Genomic DNA, 16,072 nt, shown 5'->3' on the forward strand with positions numbered 1-16,072 from the left:
AAAAAAACAAATACAGTTTCTACAACTTTCACAAGTCAGCAGCAATTGCCAGAAGCTGCCTTTGACAAAAATCATCTAACCCAAATAAGAAGTTCCTGGCTTGGGTCAAACATCAAACTAAAACCGAACGAAATTGGCTTTTGTAAGAGAAGGTAGAAATTGTCCAGTATTCGAACGAAAGTCCTTCTATCAGGGGGAAGCTGTGGTTTTAATTTGCTACTGAGTCTAGACTGCTAATATATTCTTCTCTTTTCCAGTTCTAGAATTATATGTTTATTTTTATTATGGTTTTTGTACTTGAATTTAATTGCCTTAGAATTATATTAACTGATCTTACATCAGTAGTCAAAAATTAATAACGAAATAGATGTAACTAAACAAAGACCTTTTGTAAGAGAGTTTTGCATAAAAGAGTGTCAAATGTTGCATTACGAACCAATTACAACTTCAGTATGTATGTCAATGGTTGGCCGGCGCTGTAATCCGGCGGGTGTTGTAAGAATTGCATTGCCTGCACTTAAGACCAAGAACGTGAAACTGGACCATGCTTGTACTGTTGCAGTCATTGCAGAGGATTGAAACCTGCATGCAAACCACATTCAACAAAGTGTACAAACATAAAACCGAACATCGTTTTGACCATGTTCAACAACGGAAGTATGATGAAGAAGATATTATATCATATAGAGCAACAGTGGCTCAGTATTAGCCTGAAAGAGGCAACATAGGAAGGAACAGCACCAGAAACCATAACATAAACTTGCCCGCTAAAGTAGATCCTTAAATTATTAGCTTTATGTTCATTTGGAAAGGGTAAAAATGAGTATGAAGAATATTTCCTAATCGATTCGGTTGTTAACATCCATGAAAAAGAAAGACTGGCTGCTATTTGAAATAAGGAAGTGTTATATGACAACACATCTATGTCCCGACCAAACATTGGGAAACAGATGGATGCTTTTGAGAGGCACGGAAATCATCTAACTAGACCTGATTTCTGAGTGAGACCAAAAACTTATAAAAGTTTGCATATATGCTGCAACAATTTTAATTGCATGTATACTGCAGGCAAACTAAAAGAGAAAGTTAAATAATTTACTACCTCAAATTGATACTCCGCAGGCATTCTAGTAGCATCAATCTGTAAACAAAGAAAAAGATCACCAATTAATGACATACAAAAATGATCAAAACAGTAAACTAGTTGGTTAATCCTGAAAGTAGTACTTAACTTCTACAGCAAAATCTTTTTAATATGTTCTTTAGAGAAAGATCAGACATCCTTGAAATAAAAAATTAGGTCCATGGAAAGGGCATAAAAAAATCCAACAAAAGAACCAATTATTAGTGACACACAATATGCTGAGGTCTAGTAGAAACTTAACGTGCAATAAGATGATCAAAAGAAGAAGGTTTATACATCCATATCCAGATCTTCCCAGAAGGCAGACATATCAAGTACTGCCTTGCAGCAGATGGGACACCTATACCTGTGAAATGGAAAAAAAAAAAAAAAAACCCAATAGTTAATGTTCTAACCATTCTGAGAAAATAAAATTAAAATAACTAAGCAATTAGCAATGTAATTTGAATTTACTGATTTTGCATAGTCATCTGAGAAAAGCATTCCATATGCATTGTATGTCCACATTTCATAATGCGTGTGCTTTTAACTGAGTCAAAAAGATACTGGACACAGAAAAAAAATGTCTTGGAAAAACATATTCTTATGAAATTTCAAGAAAAGTGAAGAAAATGGTCAAACTCTCAAAGCTGAAACCTCAAAACAGATGGGGCAGTAAGACTTCATGGAATTCTCCACACAAAAGTGATTGTCACGCAGATCCACCCTATAGCAAGAACCTGTGCCAATGATAATATAATAAAGAAAAAAGCAATACAGGAAAATGACTACAAGAAATTAAACAACTCTGAAGATACTGCTAATGCTAAGAGTAATTAAACTGGAATCATAAAATTAATTTGAAGACTGCACAACTATATGCTTAGAGATACTCACCATAAACCTAAGAGAATTTAAAGTTTACAAGAAACAAGTACAGAGATAGGTTCCCTAATATGCCTTTTTCTTTAGCCTTTAAATGAAACTCCAGCTTAAATCTAAAACTAAGTGAATTTTACGAGTCTGAAGTAACCTAGCTTGGGACATCATTAAATCTGCAACTATCTAATGGAGTCAGAAACTCATTGAAAGGACCCCAGATGTCTTAGGAGTCATCTCTTTGAGCCCTATGTTTAAAATGATAATGGACAAAATAGGAGACACTACGACTATAGAACTGCAACACGCCTCAATAAACACCCTGGAACACGGCCATCTAAACAACAGATAAAGCCAATATACTTCGCTGCACTCCGCAATATTACAACAGTAGGGAAAAGAAGGATTTTAAGGGCTATCTATCATTACGATTTTGGATATTTCCTTTGGCTTTCTTAGGTTAATCCTATGAAATAAACAAAAATTAGAGAAGAACCACATCTGGTTAATATGATCAAACCACCATGAATATCAATAACTTATAATTCAGCTATCCTTTTCATCTTTTTCCGTTTCTTTTCAGCTTAAAGAGGAATAGCATATTGTGCCCCATAACAAGTATAACATGAAATTCCATACAATACTATAAAAGAAACCAACTCTAAAACTAAATCAATTAAGGAGCAAGAATGGTAATAAGACTGCCTACCACATTTCTCGCAGTGAAAGAACTTATCACGGCCACCAACCCTGTGTAAACCACAGATTAGACCAGACTAGAAGTTGACAAGATATAAGACGGAAACAAGTTACAATAACAAGAAGTAAAAAACTTAAGCAATCGGACACAACATGCTAACTAACCTACAAATTCCACAATCATTACAATGGAATTGTCCCTTTGTAATCTGCAACAGTCATAACATAAACTCAACATGATTCTTTAAGTGGAATAAAAGTAAACATAAACATGCAATGATCTTACATCATCATCATAGAATTTACAAATGTCGCAGAAATATTCTCCCATGTTTACCCCACAATGGGAACAGACTTGAGTAACCTGGACATTAGAAAAATGGACTTTCAGAGTTGAGACACTTACAGTTACTACCACAGAATTAAATGCAACGAGACATACCTCCTGTTGGGTATTGCAGATTGAACAAATAACCTGACACATCATCAACACCACTCCATTATAATAATTATATGTTAAAGGTACAACATGAAAGGTGATTTTGTCAAATAAGACATACTTGCTTGATATCCTGCCTGACAAGGTCGTGATGATCTTTTGGGTTGCTAAGTGAGTTCTAAATTAAACAAATAAATAAATGTATTATTAAAAGAAAAAAAAATTAAACAATCCAAAACAATAAGATTAATAAATATATCTAACCAAGGCAGGCAATTTAAAAACGTAAATGAACATGAAAAGGGAAAGGGAAACGAGAGAAGGGAGAGAGAGTACTGAGGTCTCGTTATGGCAATGACGGCAAGGGAAGATCTTATTACAGCAAGGAGCAAGGATTTTACATCGTCTCTTGTAGTGATCGCATCTGAAAGAAAAAACAAACAAAAAAAAAAGAATTTAACAAATTGAAACCCAAAGGAAACGAAAAAGAATATAGAGCAAAGAGAAGATACCCATGCTCCTGTTTTCCGAAATCTTTGCTTCTCTGAGGCGAAATTACAGAGTCCCCTGCCATTGGTTAGAATAGGAACACGAAGAAAGAAAGAACAAAATAGAGACTTTTGCTTTTCTTCTTTCTGTTTTTTTTTTCCCCCTTTCTGGAAATTAAGAACAACATAGAAAAACATAAATTTTACTCGTGTCGTACATTAAAAAGTTAATCGATTTTATAAAACTTTTAAAAATTTTTAAATATAAATAAATTGGGCCTATTAGGCCTTCAAAGTCAATCATGTTTGCTCGGCCTTATTAGGCTTGTAAATCAAACTGATGTTTTCTTTTTTCCTTTTTTGAATGCCAATGGAATTCACTTTTATCTTACGTTTGCAAAAAAAGATTTGTTTAACTGCTAGCAGTAGATATTATCGTCACTGAATGTTTTCTTATTTCACCCCTTCCCCGTCGACTGTTGTTAACTTCTCACTCATTTTGACATTTATACATTTAATAAAGAGATGATATATAATTTGACATCTGAATTGGTCTATTTATATTTAGTTAGTTTCTAAATTTTTTTTTGGATTTAGTTAGTCATTGAATTTGTATTCCATCAACTAAGTTAGTACCTTCGCATTAACACCGTTAGTTTGTGCTAATGTGACTCTGCTAACCAATCCGATGATGTCACGTGACAACCTCTCATAACACCACATGGAAAACATAAATATATTTTTTAATTTATGTTTACCATGTGGCAACCTCTCAAAATATCACGTGGCACCATCAGATTGAATAATAGTGCCATATCAGCAAAATTAATAGTGTCAATATGGATATATCAACTTAGTTAACAAGAATACAAATTTAGGAATCAACTAGATATAATGAACAAATTCAAGGGCCATATACATTATCCCTTTAATAGAGGTTGTTCCTTGTTAACAATCACCGTGGATTGTTGTCCTTTTTCTCCTTTCATCAAGTTTTAACATTAACATTTTATAAAATTTGTTGTTTGTTAATGAAGATAATAACTCAAATGTAAATGATAAAATTAAGAATGTTTTTAATACGGACATCTTTAATTTTGGATGATATACGAATACTTTTTAAAATGAAAGAAAATAATTAGAAGAGTTGATACAAAGAAGTAAATTGAGTGATAATTGATAAGTGACAGTTCATCCACTAGTCATGTAAAGAATTGAAAATTGATTCAATAGAGGACGGGTTGAGGAGGCACTTCGACAAAAGTAATAGTCTCACAAGTATGTCTTGTATCCATCCTTCTCTGTTTTCTTAGATATGGGCTTTTTTGTGAATCTCATAACGTTGTCTCGTTATGTAGTAGATTTGTTGTGTACCCTTAATACATGTCTTTGGACTATGAAGGATCTTCTCTTGGTAGATTGCTTTAAATAAATCCCAATAATGTGATGTGAAAATTGATCGAGATTCACATGCCAATCATTTAAGACGAAATGCTAGACAAGATATTTCCAATAAACAAATTTTTCTGATCAAAATTAAGATATTGCCAATAAACAAATTTCTCTTATCAAAACGATTGACTTGACAAGTTCTTTCAACCACTCTACGAGGTGAAGACATGTAACAAGAACCAACATAAACCAATGCTAGAAACACGACGACTGAAATTTTGAGATGGAGCATATATCCTTCATCGATAATCAAGCCGGATTAATCAAATGTAAGGTGTCGGCAAATATCAAAGCATGTGAAAGGTCAATCGCGGATTTTCCCGTCAACTGAAACAAAATGAAAACTTGATTCATGTCAAAAGCCCCTAAGCTATTTGTAATTTTTCTTTTCAGAAATTTTACATGTATCAATGATTCATGTCAAAAGCTAACTTGCACTAACCATATCATATTATCATCTCTGTTTCATTCTTTCTCTCACATGCATCTCATATATCTGTACCTTAACAAAATTGGCTTCTGAATAGCCTAGCTATGAATGTAATCTTATTCAAACCGGTTCTGAGGCATCTCCCGAGGAGCACTTGAACAAAGGACTCGCAACTCGAGGTACAGCTCGGGAATCAAGCACAAGTTGCGCAACTATCAAGATGCTTTCTTCTTGCAGAACATGTTTACTATTGTAGGATGGTTATACACTTTCACAAGGATTAAGGAACACATAACCAAAGATATCATAGTAAGCAGGCCAACCAGTATACAGACGAACACCATTTCAAAAGCAACTAACGCCTATATATGTGAGGGAAAAACTATCTAGATTTAATGACAGTTAACAACTACGGAGCATATTTACATTCTAAAGAATAATACAACCGCATGAATTCAGCTTCTGCATATCTTCCTTGCTCTTTCCTGCAGTGCACAAAAAAAAAAAAACACCAACGGGAAAACAAAGAGATATTAGAGGAAGTTTACACCATTAGACTATAGCTATAGAAATAGATTTTCGGTTCACAAGCAACAAAAACAGAAAAGAAAAATATTCGTGAATGGAACAAAAGCAGATTCTTCTACGGACTACATGCTAGAATTTTGGGACATTAACTTAATACATAAAGCATCTAGAGGTTTGGTCATATAGAGGCAATTCCAAAATGAATAAGACCTCTAACATAATTATGTGAAATTCCATTAATGACAAATTCTTTGCAGTGATGATAAAGTGAGACTTAACTAGGAATTGTTTGCATGTTTCCTTCTCAAATGCAAGTAGTGAATAGTGTGAATACAGTAACTAAAATTTTAAAAATCATTGATGCAGTACCAACTACCATCTGCTTATTTCTCAAAATAATTCAAAGCAACCATCCTCCAAAACCCCACCAGCCTTTAGGGAAAGATTATTATAAACAAAGTGAGGGAAAAGGAAAAGGCAAAACAAGCCTTGGGGACCTGTTACTGAAGTAGGCAACAAAACAAAACCTTGGTCGACTTCAATATCTTGCTTCTCTACTAGCTTCAGAACTGCTTTACAAGGCTTATTGATGAGATTGCTTCGTAGGGCTGCTTTACTTAATGAAATCACAGAGCTTTATTTTGTTCCAGCCATATTTATTTCTTTTTCATGAGGAATTTGTAGGAGGAAAGAAATGGAGGTTTAGTGGACAGATTTATATGCCATGGATTCAGCAAGGATCTATGTGAAAATCTTGTAATAGCATGAAGGCATGCTAATTCTAGGAAACTTAAAATACCAAGAAGATTCATTTTCCTAACATGTTTATCTGTAAAAATATAAGGAGAACTTGACAAACCTGACTTATTTTTTGCTATAGCAGGCTGCACTATTACGTGCATGGTAATAACACCAGCAGGAAGGTCACCAAACGTTATCCTGGAATCAGCTAGTGTTTTGTTGTTTTCCAGAACTTTACCAGCATGTATAATTTTCAAATCATTTATTGACTTCGGTGTGACTGTTTTGCCTGAAAATACACGCAGATTCAATTAACTCAGATGGTTACAGCGGGAGCAACATCCAAGACATTCTAAACTCAAATTCATAAACATGCCCCATGCATATATGAGCTCATTTACAGTTGCCACTATCAGCCCCTTTTCTCCAAGCTGAATGGTACATATGAACATTGTAGATATATGAACATTGTAGATAAATCAATGTCATTCAAACAAGTATACGCCAAAATGAAGAACTGTTTTTGAAATACCATACAGATAATGCTGAATACTTGAGTTTATGCTTATCAACAACAGGGTCAGAAACAGATAATGTAGAAAACAAATTCGAAGCTAAGACCAGAATACCAAAGTATCAAGCACATGCTCCTCAAGTCATGGTTAGGTCAAAAGTGATTAGATAAAAGACAGAAACAACATTAACAAACACAATCAGACCGAGTACCTAAGATGTTTGATGCCAATTACAGAATTCAGCAAGAAGTTAAAGAAGGAAAAAAAGAAAAGAAAAAGAAATAGATTAATAACCTTGGGGCCACTCAGCAACAATTTTTTGCTTAAGAGTTGCAACATTCATGGATAATGCGTAGGTACTGCATGCCACATCTGTTCCATCGTTAGTGCGGAATTTAAGCTCAATAAGCTCTTCTCCTTCGGCCATAGTAATCTTTGTTCTCTGTTTCCCAGCTTGCAGGTCGTATGTGATAACAAATGAAAAGCTTTAGCTGAGAATTAAATCGTGTTTCACTCACCTGCACAACATTTGCCATATTAAAAACTCAAACACAAAACCTTCACATTGCTTAAACAATATACTAGCAATCTTGATTAATCAAATCAAAGCCCTATCATAGTTAATTCAATAGGTAAGCTTTTTACAGGTTAAGTGGGTTAAATTCTAAATTCCTGTATCATTTTAGTATATCAAATCAATAATGTGGTCTCGACATGCATAATCGAAACAAGTTCTAGAATAACAAATCAAGTTGATACACTCACAACCAAAAATAAAATAAGCACGAAATAAAATATATGCTCTATAGGCTCAAAAGCTCACAACAAATTATGATTTTGATGTCAAACTTGTAATTTCAAATTTTCAAGATAATAATTCAATTCAAGGAGACAACCTAAAATATTTATTTATGAAAAACAACTTATCATGCTTGACTCTCTCGTGTCTTAAAGTATAAATCAACCAATACATAAAAATTCACAAATTAATCCAAACAACATCAAAAAAAATTTCAAAAAAAATTTCACTTTAATGGAGGGTATGAGAAAATTACTTAAACACAAAAAAAAATGCAGGGGTTTTATCACAAATATACAAACAACCTTCCCACACTTAAGATGTGCATTGTCCTCAATGTACAAACAAATATGAGTGCAGAATAAGCACAATATCAAAAGAGAGGGAGAGAACTAAAATTGCCTTGAATTTGGATGAAATCGCCAGAATAATGAAAACCGACATTGTGGGCAAATCTAAATGAAGTGCATGTTTCCCAGCAAACTAATAAGGAGATAAACATAAATAAATAAAAAGATAAAATAGATTACAAACTCGAATAAAAACAACCATCAAAATAATAAAAATAACAGCATAGTTCAAAATAAAAATAAAATAAAGAAGTCTCACAAATAAAAATAACACAACTAACAAAACAGAAGAAAAAAAATAAAAACAAAAGTACAACTGGAAATAAAAATAAATAAACTAGAATAGTAAATCAGGTCATGGATCGACGTCGTGCAAAATGTCGGAATCCTGAGGCGCATAATTGAGCGGAGAAATATTGAAACGCTGGCAGATCCGCTGCAAATACACCTCAATGGTATCGAGTCGTGCTAACTGCTACTGCTGAGTATAATAAATATCGTCGAGTGCGATTGAATACGTAGGTGCAGCAGTAGAGGGGCTCGGAGGAGGAGTGGGAATGGGTCGCAGTGGTGGTGGGGGATCATTATCGAGATGATCATCATCCTCGTGCTGATGAGTCGGTCATAGCAACACATACTGATCATTGAAAAGCCCAGGCTGATGAGCAATCATCCTCATGTATCTCATAATGTTTAAACCAAGTGGTATCATGTCCCCAACCAAAGTAAGAGTACTAATCTGCTCGGAGGTTTAACACCCCTAACTCATATTCGTCGCCGAAACAGGGTTTCAAAGCATTCCCAAAATTTACAGATCAAATATAGACATTTCATAACATTTAACATTCATATCAAAAACCAATCATAATCAATCATATTGTCCCTTATATGAGCCCTCAAGGCCCAAAATATACATTAGAAATAAGTCGGGACTAAACTCGGTACTCAGAAAATTTTTCGAAAAACATAAAAAATTTTCAATGGTGTATAAGACGAACGTCCATGTGGCTAGGCGGCATAGGCATTCGAAATAGGGCACACGGCCATGTCCCAGCCCGTGTTCAAACTTGGGTGCTCTCTGACTTAGGTCACACAGCCATGCCACACGTCCGTGTGCTAGGCCGTGTGAGCATACTGACTTATTTCTAATAAGGTGCAGGGGTCACACGGCTAAGCCACACGCTCGTGTGCTAGGCCGTGTGAATAATTTGAGCATTCTGTTTTGCAAATTATGAGATGTAAGGGACACACGGCCAAACCACATGCCCATGTTATAGGCTGTGTGAACAATTTTGGGTATACTGACTTGTACAATTTCTAAGTTACAATGGACACATGGCTGTGTCACTTGGCTGTGTGTCACACACGGCTGAGACACACGCCCATGTCTCTACCCATGTGGACGAAAATAGGTCATTTTAAGGCCACATTTCTCACCCATTTTTGTTATCAACCTAACACAACATTTTAACACATCAATGAACCACAACCAAGCAATCATAACAAGCCAAAATCATGTTTTAAACATAACATATCATCACATATACCCAAATATCCAAACTTACCTATTTAATCTATCTAACAATTCTCCTAAAGTTCACCACAATTTAAATACATACAAACATATAACACCTATACCATCACAAATGTGCCTCATTTTCAAACCAATATATATATAAGTTGATTATATAAACAAAATCATAATTTTTAACATTTACATAAAACAAAATTTGATCAAATCCACACAAACCCTATACATGTCATATAAACCATATTGAATGTTTCAAAAGCTACTAGAATAAGCTAGATAGTGTGACTTGAATGTTGATCCGATTGCCCAACCTTCTGATAATCTACAAAGACATTAAACAACACACATAAGCTTAATGTAGCTTAGTAAGTTCGAAGACTTAAACATAAATCTTACCGAACCTACTATAACAACCAAATAAATAAATTCATTCATGTCAACTCCCTGTCAATCACAACTTCAGTCGATGAATACACATGTTTCAAGTCAATACCAAAAATAAATAATATGTCTTTCAATTTCAATATATATAAATCACCTTACCAAATCTTTCCCAAATCGAAGAACGGCTTACGAATAAGAGTACATCGTTTTCAGAAGCTTGTAAGCTGAACAGAAGCTCATAAGAGCTAAACAGAAACCCATAAAGGTTGAACAGAATCTCGTAAGATTTGAACAGAAACTCTTAAGAGTTGAACAGAAGCTCGAAAGAGCTGAACGAAAACTTATAAGAGTTAAACAGAAGCTCGTAAGAGCTGAACAGAAAGTAAAACACGAGAGTTTGCAACAAATACTGAACCCTAATTTACTTAGGTAATTTTTCGTTAATTTCCTCCAATGCCATCATGCGCCACACAACGAATGTACTCAAATCCCGTATTCCATTTAACCTGAATATTAAATTCAAAATCTTCACTCCAATAATAATTCATTTTCAATAATAAAATAAATAAATAATACTATTCATCAAATCAATATGAATATTAAAATTTAACTGCACGACCTTACCGGATTGAATTGTAATATTTGCGTAAGTTCGTGGACTATTTAGCTAATTTTTCTTTTCACGAATATCTACAGGATCTTGATCTAAAATATAAAATTACTCATTCATTAGCATATATTTCAATTCCAATTCATTTCACAATTAATACCCTTTAATTTTTCAAATTTATACAATTACCCTAAATATTTACAACTTTTACAATTTAGTCCCTTAACTAGTTAATCTATCAAATTAACTAATTTTTAATTAATAATTTATCTAAATATTCTAGGCCATCATAAATCCCTTAATAAAATAGAAATTTAATTTCAAACCCTAATATTTTAACCTTTTCACAATTTGATCCTAAAATCAATATTTAACAAAATCACTTTATAAAATCATACAACAAAATTAAAGCTCTACACCCATGTTATTCATAAAAAACATCTTATATTCATCAATGACAACTTCCAAAATTTTCAATAAAATCAAAACCAAGTTAAGACTTAGTTGGACTTAATTGTAACAATCTCAAAAACATAAAAATTACAAGAAAAGGGAAAGAATTGAACTCACTTGAAGCAAAAATATGAAAATCAGCTTATGAAGCTCTCCTATGGCATTTTTGGATAGAGAATTGAAAAAGAAATTGTCTAGAAACTTTTAGGATTTCAATTTGTAATTTTAATTTTGCTTTATTTACTATTTTGCCGTTAAATGGCTATATTTTATTATTTTCCCTACTTATTCCGCCTCATCTCTTTACTTTAGGCCTAATTGCTTCTTAAGTCCTCCCTTATTTATTTATCAATCCATTTAATCACTTAAATAGTATTTTTAACAAGTTTTGCACCTTTTTCAATTTGGTCTTTTTAATTAATTAACTATCAAAACGTTAAAATTTTCTAACGAAACTTTAATACTACCTTAACGAAATTCTGTAAATATTTATAAAAATATTTACGGCTCATTTTATAGAAACAAGGTCTCGATACCTCATTTCCTAAAACCAGTTGACCTAATAAATCATTATAAAACACAAATTTCCAATCCAAAAATCTTTCTAAACCCACATTTGACTCGTAAATACTAAATAATAAAATTTACGAGCTTACTCGTCAAATTTGGTGGCCTCAAACCACTATTTTCGACAGCACTGAAAATCAAGCTGTTACAAGAGGTCTCGATGAGGTCGAAGTGACAAGCCAAGCTTGTGATATATGGACCCATACAAAGAGTCTTCTTCGTGACCAGTCACTCTGATTGCTACAACACTGGGCGACGAAATGGGCTATATCAATCAGATACTGCCCATGCATGCTCTATAAGAAATATGCATCTAAAGTGCCCACAACGCTCGTACTCTCCTTTTGGCCAGTCAAAGTATGAGCTAGGATAGTGCGAATGTATCGCAAGGCTGGAAGAAGGCACTGAGCCTTAGACTAGCTTGGGTTATATGGAACGACAACCTCAATGATCTCTAACCAGTAGAGAGAGGCTGCATAATGGATGTGTCATGAGAGGGAGGAGAGCTCAGTTGCTGCTAGGAAATCGTCAGAGTATAGGCCAAGAGCAACACCAAAATCACTAAAGTGTCAAGCGATACCCCCAAGACGGAATGATAGAGCTCGAGGCTTATCCCCCGATGAAAGCACCGGCTGTAGAAAAAATATAAAGTAAAACTCCAATGTAAGCTCAGCATATGGCGGCTCCACGATCGCGAAGAATCGCTCCCATGGAGTCACATCTAGTAGAGAATGAACCAGTGCAAATAAACCCACAGTCTGAAGGGCTTCCCAATCGATACACCGACCTACGCCCAAGGCTCTATCGTTAAGATTCTGGTACCTCTCCTCATAGAACGGATGGTCGAAGGTGAGGTATTGGTGGCGGTCGGTTGGAAATGAGGAAGATGAAGTCCTAGTAGCTTTTCTTTTCTTCGAATGAGTAGGGACCCTACTCTTTCCTCGTGCGTTCAACATTATGTACCTGAAATAAAATATAATACCCAAATATTAGCATGAATAAAGAAAATGTACGAATTAACACAATGGTCCCAATCCAATAAGCTACATAACAAACACCAAATCCAAATGAAAACTTGAACCAAAAGACCGAATAATAATTTAACCAACATGTAACTTGATATAAACAATGATAACATAGTAATAATAAAGATAAAATAAATTCTAATAATAATAATAAAATTGACAATAATTAAACCTAACTAAGCAAATAACATTAATAACGGTAATAATAATAAATAAAATATGAAAAAATAAAAGGGTTGGAACCAAACGGTAGGGGTTTTGGCAGACAGTGGTGACAGAGGCACGGCAATCGGTGGCGTTAGAGGAAGGGCTCTGACGAGGCACGGGAAAGGGAATTGGGTTTGGGTGTTGATTGCGATCGGAATATGAAAGAGCTGGTTAGATAGGTAGTGTGAGGAAACGGTTACCGAACGGGGGGAAAAGGAAAGGGAGATTTGAATGTAGGTCGACAAGGGTTTCGGCTGATGAAGGGGAGAGGAGGGAGAAAATAAATTGTAGAGGAAACAACACAATCGACAGTGGGGGAAGGAAAGGGAAAAGGAGAAGCGTGGGGGTGCGGTGGGCAGTCGACGAAGGGGGTTTGCGCGGGTGGTGGTTGGTGATCAGACCAACGAGGAAGGAGGAGCGATAGATGGATGGAATCAGTGGCAAGGCGGGCTGGAAAGAGATCGGTGGGGGCAACGACGGCTAGGGTAGTTGAAGAAGAAGACAAAAGTAAAAAAAAAAATCAAAACGCTAGCTTATAGATGACATGATCGTGTAATTGGCCCATGTTGGGCCACACGGCCGTGTTTGGAGACCGTGTAAATGGCCTTAGCCCATGTGGCAATTGAAAAACTAAAAAAAAATTAAGTCAATTTTCAACACGGCCTGAGACACACCCGTGTGTCCAGGCCATGTGTGATACTCCTTCGCTTCTCCCACGCTCGTGTGACTGGCCGTGTGTCTCTTATGGTCGTGTCTTCAGCCCATGTAACTTTTTATGCCTGTGTGGGTCAAGTTAAAGTTGTAATGACCCAAAATTCACGGGCATCAGAAAATTGTAGTATCGGGCCTCCGTCTTAGAAAATTGAACCTATAGATAATTATTAGAAATACCTATGAGTTTAGTAGTGTGTTTAATTAGGTTTTAATTAAGTGAATTTAACTTAATTTAGGATCATTAGCAAAAAGGACTAAATTGAGGAAAGGGTAAAAGTTTAATTATAAATTAAAAGAAAGTATAAGGGATCAAAATGGAAATTAAGCCAATTCACAAGTATGAGGCGGCATAAGTTGAGTAAGATTGAAGATTTTTATGTGATATTTTTATTAAAATTTCATTAATAATTGTAATACCCAAATTTTGCCCGACCCGAGCCTAAGTAGTAAAACCCAAATATAAAATATATATATAATTAATATAATAAAAGTCTAATACAGTCCAGTATTACAAATCTAATAAAATCCAGGCCCATATTACATTCAGCCTACAAACCCAACTAGCCCGAAATCACTGACATAACCCAATTACAAAATAGCCCCAACCCAAATTTCCTAATACCCAACCTAGTCAGCCCAATACACCACCTAATTACATACCATAAATTAAACCCAAAACCCAACTACAAATAAACCTGAACAAATACCCAAATAATACAGCCCAATACCAAACCCGAATCAGCTAGACCCGACAGACCCTAAACCCAAGCCTTAGAATTCAGCCCGAATCGGTGGAGTACCCTAGAAGCTTCTAGGGTTTTTGCTGGTGCCGCAATAGTAGATCCGGACCCGCGCGCGCATCACCACCAGGCGCATGCAACGTTCTCCCCACGGGTGCGCCTCCAGCTGGCTGAGAACCTGCAAAATACACACAAAAACAAGCAGCAAAAAGGAGATAACAGAATAACGGAGGGGATTTTGGGGAATTTTTCTTTTATTATTTATTTTTCTGTAAATCTGGATATAAAAAAGCCATTCGAGTACTGTAAATTTTGACACACACGGAAATAAAAAAAAAAAAGAATCAAGAAAAAAGATATCAGGCTTTGAAGGTGATTTTGAGTTTTTTTTCTTCTCTTGATTTTTTTCATTTTCCGATTCATTGGTTTTTTTTTTCTTTTTATTTGCTGTTTGAGAAAGGGAAACGAAGGGAGAGTTAAGGGTTTTACCTTTGTTCCGAAGCCGAATCCTCGACCTCTTCGTCGTAATCGAAGTTGGGGCGATGGATCGGAGAACTTCCGAATAGCCGGATTGTGGAGTGGCGCATGGTTTTTTTCTTTTTCCCTTTTGCTTTTTGTTTTTTTTTTTTTAAATATGAATAGGCTGTTGAGATTTAGGGTATCTTTTGGCTTGTAAACGACCTACGAAACGACGTCGTTTAATGCCAATGCAATGGCGTTAAAACGGTGCCGTTTAAGACTTGGATCCGCGCGGTGACCCGACCCGAGGGAAGGATCCGCGCATTTTATTTCAATGGTTCATTTGTGCCATAGGTCCTTTTGTGTTTTGAATTGTTTTAATTTAATTTTTGTTATTATTTTAATTTATACGCTATATTTGATTTCGGTTTCAATTGAATCCGTGTTGGAACAGCACCGTTTTGAAGATTCTGATTTGTATGCCAAAGAAGATTTGCGTGTAAAATTTCTATAATAGTCCCTTCGATATTAATTGGCTCTCATTTTGGTCATTTGCACATTTATTCCAAATTCACCCTAAGATTTTTGTTTTAATTCAAAATTTGTCCATTGTTTTGTCCTTTTATTATTAAATTAACTAGTTTATTATTAATCGTTATTATCTTTATTATTTTTAAATAATAAACCTAATTTTGTTATGACTTCTATTATTTTATTATATGTTATTATCTTAAGTTTTTGTATATTATTATTTAAATTTTACAAGTATTTTATTTTAGACATTTATATATATATATATTTATATATATATATATATATATATATATATATATTCGTTTGAATTTAAAAAGATCACACAATAGCATTTCATGATCCTTTCATATATGTATATATAATTTATATTAAAATTATTTTATTGTACATATGTATATAATATAA

At 34.6% G+C, this 16,072-nt stretch overlaps 2 protein-coding genes and 1 long non-coding RNA gene across 6 annotated transcripts; all 3 read right to left on the reverse strand.

The window, feature by feature from the left end:
• Positions 1 to 318: 318 nt before the first annotated feature.
• On the reverse strand, positions 319 to 3,836 carry LOC105790786 (E3 ubiquitin-protein ligase MIEL1). Of its 3 annotated transcripts, none has more exons than XM_012618536.2 (12): positions 3,653 to 3,836; positions 3,477 to 3,564; positions 3,262 to 3,318; positions 3,144 to 3,176; positions 2,988 to 3,065; positions 2,867 to 2,910; positions 2,712 to 2,752; positions 1,781 to 1,863; positions 1,598 to 1,689; positions 1,421 to 1,490; positions 1,103 to 1,141; positions 319 to 582 (listed from the first exon to the last, which is right to left on the reverse strand). In XM_012618536.2, exons 1-12 carry the CDS (start codon positions 3,712 to 3,714, stop codon positions 460 to 462), a joined length of 810 nt encoding a protein of 269 aa, XP_012473990.1. In that variant the 5' UTR covers positions 3,715 to 3,836; the 3' UTR covers positions 319 to 459. The 3 variants fall into 3 exon arrangements, 2 of the variants coding, with proteins under 2 accessions (XP_012473990.1, XP_012473995.1); XR_001132591.2 differs by having other exon boundaries at positions 371 to 582; positions 1,386 to 1,490; positions 3,653 to 3,835; XM_012618541.2 differs by lacking the exon at positions 319 to 582 and adding an exon at positions 1,232 to 1,282 and having other exon boundaries at positions 1,117 to 1,141.
• A 1,876-nt stretch (positions 3,837 to 5,712) lies between these two features.
• On the reverse strand, positions 5,713 to 7,808 carry LOC105790787 (membrane-anchored ubiquitin-fold protein 3). Of its 2 annotated transcripts, XM_012618543.2 has the most exons (3): positions 7,589 to 7,808; positions 6,898 to 7,068; positions 5,713 to 5,995 (listed from the first exon to the last, which is right to left on the reverse strand). In XM_012618543.2, the coding sequence occupies exons 1-3, from the start codon at positions 7,719 to 7,721 to the stop codon at positions 5,940 to 5,942; spliced, it is 360 nt and encodes a 119-aa protein (XP_012473997.1). In that variant the 5' UTR covers positions 7,722 to 7,808; the 3' UTR covers positions 5,713 to 5,939. The 2 variants fall into 2 exon arrangements, 1 of the variants encoding a protein (XP_012473997.1); XR_001132593.2 differs by lacking the exon at positions 6,898 to 7,068 and having other exon boundaries at positions 7,589 to 7,712.
• Positions 7,809 to 14,381: 6,573 nt separating this feature from the next.
• On the reverse strand, positions 14,382 to 15,336 carry LOC105790788 (uncharacterized). The gene is made up of 2 exons (XR_001132594.2): positions 15,164 to 15,336; positions 14,382 to 14,852 (listed from the first exon to the last, which is right to left on the reverse strand). It is a non-coding gene; the product is annotated as an uncharacterized LOC105790788 (long non-coding RNA).
• Positions 15,337 to 16,072: the final 736 nt, after the last annotated feature.

Source organism: Gossypium raimondii, chromosome 8 (genome assembly GCF_025698545.1).
Source record: "Gossypium raimondii isolate GPD5lz chromosome 8, ASM2569854v1, whole genome shotgun sequence".
NCBI lineage: Eukaryota > Viridiplantae > Streptophyta > Magnoliopsida > Malvales > Malvaceae > Gossypium > Gossypium raimondii.

Excerpts from the sequence above, each read along its gene's own strand:
- LOC105790786 (XM_012618536.2), bottom strand. The coding sequence starts at position 3,714 with ATGGCAGGGGACTCTGTAATTTCGCCTCAGAGAAGCAAAGATTTCGGA. Across the intron at positions 3,066-3,143 it reads TCTGCAATACCCAACAGGAG|GTTACTCAAGTCTGTTCCCA; the intron begins GTATGTCTCGTT and ends TCTAATGTCCAG. Across the intron at positions 583-1,102 it reads CTGCGGAGTATCAATTTGAG|GTTTCAATCCTCTGCAATGA; the intron begins GTAGTAAATTAT and ends GTTTGCATGCAG.
- LOC105790787 (XM_012618543.2), bottom strand. The coding sequence starts at position 7,721 with ATGGCCGAAGGAGAAGAGCTTATTGAGCTTAAATTCCGCACTAACGAT. Across the intron at positions 7,069-7,588 it reads TGTTGCTGAGTGGCCCCAAG|GCAAAACAGTCACACCGAAG; the intron begins GTTATTAATCTA and ends GTGTATTTTCAG. Across the intron at positions 5,996-6,897 it reads TATAGCAAAAAATAAGTCAG|GAAAGAGCAAGGAAGATATG; the intron begins GTTTGTCAAGTT and ends TGTGCACTGCAG.